The sequence below is a fragment of the Musa acuminata genome, chromosome BXJ1-11 (assembly GCF_036884655.1).
Source record: "Musa acuminata AAA Group cultivar baxijiao chromosome BXJ1-11, Cavendish_Baxijiao_AAA, whole genome shotgun sequence".
Lineage (NCBI taxonomy): Eukaryota > Viridiplantae > Streptophyta > Magnoliopsida > Zingiberales > Musaceae > Musa > Musa acuminata.
This window is the reverse complement of record NC_088337.1, coordinates 9,642,933-9,646,581: the sequence shown is the minus strand read 5'-3', so window position 1 is coordinate 9,646,581 and position 3,649 is coordinate 9,642,933. Positions and strand designations below refer to the sequence as shown.

The window sequence follows — 3,649 nt, the reverse complement described above, 5'->3', positions numbered from 1 at the left end:
CTTAATCATCAGCATATCTCTCTGTGAAAGAACTGTGACTCGAAGTCTTCTCTATGGAACTAACTATTGACTTCCATGCATAATTAAGTTCAACTCCTCACATCAACATTGGGCTATGAGCATTTGCTCATCCATTGACTCTAAGGGAAAGATCGCAGTTAGATCACAGCCAACCAAATGGAGTCCTTCCATTCCTCATAGCTCTGATCTGACTTGGACACAACCAAAGCCTCCAAAAGTATTTTGAGTAGATCACCTTCAATCACCTCTTGGTTTAAGTTAATTCAACCTGTTGAAAGCTCAAACAATGAGGAAAAAGAATTGGGATAGGAAGATGAAAGGGAGAGACATCAGTTCCTCCTGCAAGCAAAGGGCTTATATATATCAAGCCTACAGCTCGAGAATTCAAACTAGCAAGTCTCTGAGCGTAGTCACTGCCGGCGTTGGCTTCACCTGCATGCATGCAGTGGAAGCAAACATCAACGAGATGTAAAGAGTTGGAAGATTAAGCTTGCGTTTGCTGATCACCTTGAGAAGACTGTCATGGCTGGAGCTGCTGCGGACGGGACGGCCGAGCTCGTCGTAGAGAACGAGGCCGCTGAACTTGGGCAGCTCGCATCTCTCTCCCATCAGTATCCTCCTCTGCCAAAGGGGCAACGCCATGCTGCTGTCCCCTTCTCTGTCCTTCTCGAGAGCGTCCCAAGCGGACACAGCCGTCTCCGCGAGTTGCTTCGTGGCGCTGCTACCGGCGGACTCCACCGACTGGTTTCTCTTCTTTCTCGCGGTCGCGCATAGGCCGACGAAGGCTGCAACGGCGAAGAGGAAAAACAGCAGCGCTTGGGTTGGCAATGGCGGCATCTGGTGTACTTTGGGGTCGGTGAGGGTGTCCACGGAGCTGCTTCGACTCGGTGAGGGTGTCAGGATGCAAATCCTTTGGCAGAGGACAGAGGCAGTAGGCGTTCGTCGTTGCGCGGAGTTCCCGTGATATCTGCGGCGCGCTTAAGAGGAAGCCGTCGACACACGAGTCCACCGTTTTTGGTTAGTGGACGGTCGTAAGGTAGAACGTTTCCTCATCTGAATTGCATCACCACAGTTTAGTCCCATAAATTAGCCTATAATCATTCAAGAAATTTTGATTTTTCTTTAAATTTAGTTTAATTTTGATCTATATTTCTCAACACATTGTCAAGGAGAAGCTTGACATCGCCCTGCCAAAGTTTCCCGGGTGATTGAATCCTAGCCGACATGTTGACATCACCCTGCCAAAATTTCTAATCTGAACCGTACGATATTATAAATCATTTTCCCAATTCGGATCCGTCATTCGTCGAATCGCTGTAACATTTATTTCCATCTGAAGTCAGTAGTTACGTCCCGACTCAAGTCGCCACTGATCGCGGAGATGGTTGACAAGGGAAGCAACCAGATTTGCCCAAATCTAACTCTTCCTCGTTGCTTTATTCTCCGTGCGCGCAGCGGTTGGGACGGCTGCCCTTTAATCATTTAGGATTCCTCTCATCTCTCTCCGTGCATGACAGATAAGACAGCAACAACGACAAAAGGGGAAAGACGAAAGCCGATAGCCAATAAGATGGAAGCAAACGAGCCAATAGCAAATCTTAGATTGGATTCGCTGTTCATGGTTATCTGAAACATTGCCGCTCTCGGAAAACCTCGCCACTCTCTGACGGCTGACGAATGCAAGACTCGTATTACAAGAATTACTAGTATTACCGTTACCATCGATTGAGCAGTGTGAACTGTGAGGAGAATCCGTCGTTGAATCGGCTCGTCCTGTGCTGTTCCAGCTCATCAATTCGATCGGGTCGCCGTCGCGCCTGACCGTCGACCAATTCTCCTCCCATGTCCAATTTGGACCGCAGCTGCAAACCAACGGTTGGATCCTCGCCGACGGATCATCGAGGTGTTCGACCGTTTCCTCGTCTTGCTCCGGCAATGACTCCCAGGAGGCCTGATCGAGAGTGCTCTTCGGGGAGACCCAACTGCGATCGGCGTCTGGTTTTGACCTCGGGCAGTGCTTCGACGAGGAAGCCACGAATTCGTGGTGGAGGAGTTGCTCCGCCGTCCACCGCTCCCGGGGATCCCTCCTCAAGCACTTGTTCAGGAAGTCCTTCCCCTCACCGGAGAGCCAGCTCGGGAAGCGCGGCGTCTCCTGCGAGAATGCGATTCGGTGGATGGCAACGACCGGATCGGAGACGTCCGGCCAAGGCGGGCGCCCGGTGGCCATCTCGATGATCGTGCAGCCCAGTGCCCACAGGTCGGCCGCCGGCCCCTGCTCTTCCCCTCGGGCGACTTCCGGCGCCATGAACATCGGCGTGCCCCTTAATCGCTGGCAATCTCCTTCGACCTCCTCCTCGTCGCCACGAATCCGGCTTGCGCAGCCCAAGTCGGCGATCTTCGCGCGTCCGTCGGACCCAATCAAGACGTTCCGGCCTTTGACGTCGCAGTGGACGACGCCCCTCGAGTGAAGATAAGCCAGCCCTCTCAGGACGTCACAGGCGTGCGTTCGAATCGCGACCTCGTCGAGCCGTCCACCACGCCTCGCGATCTCATCGGACAGCGACCCCCCGGGGGCGTACTCCATGAAAAGATCGTAGTAGAGACCGCCGGAGGGCGTCGGCAAGCTGAGGTCAAACCCGAAGCAAGAGATCACGTAGGGAGAATCCAGCGAGCACAGGATCCTCTGCTCCCTCTGCAGGATGGCAGAGCGAGACAGTTCCGCGGACTTGACCGCGAAGACCTCACCGGAGGTAAGAGCGGTGGCGAGGGAGACGGTGGCAGAAGAGCCGCGACCGATGACCTGGCCTCGGTGCCACCCACCAATCCCCATTCCGGAGCGCGATAGAGAAAAGGTGGGGTGAAAGAGAAAGGTTTGCAGAGGCCGAGATAAAGAGCCCGCTCTCGGTGGCTTGTTTCGGGAAAGCATTGGTGGGAGTGGATATATTTATATATATGCCTGAGGAGTGGGATGGGATTTAGGACTTTGGCTGTTCGAAAGAGTCACTCTGGCCCTTGGCGTGAGATCTCCAGATGTCGAAAGCAGAGAGGAAGACCTGTCCTCCTCCTCCACCCTCTGTCTCTCTCAAGAGCCTCGAGGCCTTTGGCTGGCTTGGCCGAGCAATGAAGTATACCACCACTCTACCTCCTCTCTCAAGCAATATTATTAATTAAAAGGCTAACGCGTGCCGGATGAGGTCAGCCGTCCGTCGCCTGCTTTAAAGATGCTGAACGTGGACGGAGAATATTTACTGTCGTTGCATGGTGAGCAATTTTGCCAGCGTGACGAACAGAACTCAGGCCCCAGCCATGGCGATGACGTCACAGATGAGTTCCATGGCCGTCGGCTGATAGTCCTTCCGAAGTGGCTGGAGGGAGAGCTACGTGGTCGGCCGCGGTCCAGGGAATCGAGCATGGACCAGCATAAGAACACCATGGACAACAACCAGGACGACGCCTCACCTACTGAATTAAGCAAGAGCGGATCGGACGGGGGGGTGGGGATCGTGGACGCCGTCATACCAAATGCGCACGGTTGGGTTTGGTGGCGCCACTCCCATATGGGATTGTGGACGCCGTCATACCAAATGTGCACGACTGGGTTTGGTGGCGCCACTCCCACACGAGCACA

General features: G+C 53.9%; 2 protein-coding genes across 2 annotated transcripts; both read right to left on the bottom strand.

Moving 5' to 3' along the window:
- Positions 1-248: 248 nt before the first annotated feature.
- LOC135597173 (uncharacterized) lies at positions 249-1,440 on the bottom strand. Its single transcript, XM_065089763.1, has 2 exons — positions 529-1,440; positions 249-453 (listed from the first exon to the last, which is right to left on the bottom strand). Exons 1-2 carry the CDS (start codon positions 856-858, stop codon positions 406-408), a joined length of 378 nt encoding a protein of 125 aa, XP_064945835.1. The 5' UTR covers positions 859-1,440; the 3' UTR covers positions 249-405.
- A 40-nt stretch (positions 1,441-1,480) lies between these two features.
- On the bottom strand, positions 1,481-3,112 carry LOC135597172 (mitogen-activated protein kinase kinase kinase 17-like). The gene has a single exon (XM_065089762.1). The coding sequence runs from the start codon at positions 2,945-2,947 to the stop codon at positions 1,496-1,498; it is 1,452 nt and encodes a 483-aa protein (XP_064945834.1). The 5' UTR covers positions 2,948-3,112; the 3' UTR covers positions 1,481-1,495.
- Between the last annotated feature and the right edge of the window lie 537 nt (positions 3,113-3,649).

What these genes read in the sequence shown, in the direction of transcription:
- LOC135597173 (XM_065089763.1), bottom strand. Translation starts at nt 858, where the DNA reads ATGCCGCCATTGCCAACCCAAGCGCTGCTGTTTTTCCTCTTCGCCGTT. An exon ending in GCCATGACAGTCTTCTCAAG is followed by an intron (nt 454 to 528) that starts GTGATCAGCAAA and finishes GCATGCATGCAG; the next exon opens with GTGAAGCCAACGCCGGCAGT.
- LOC135597172 (XM_065089762.1), bottom strand. Translation starts at nt 2,947, where the DNA reads ATGCTTTCCCGAAACAAGCCACCGAGAGCGGGCTCTTTATCTCGGCCT.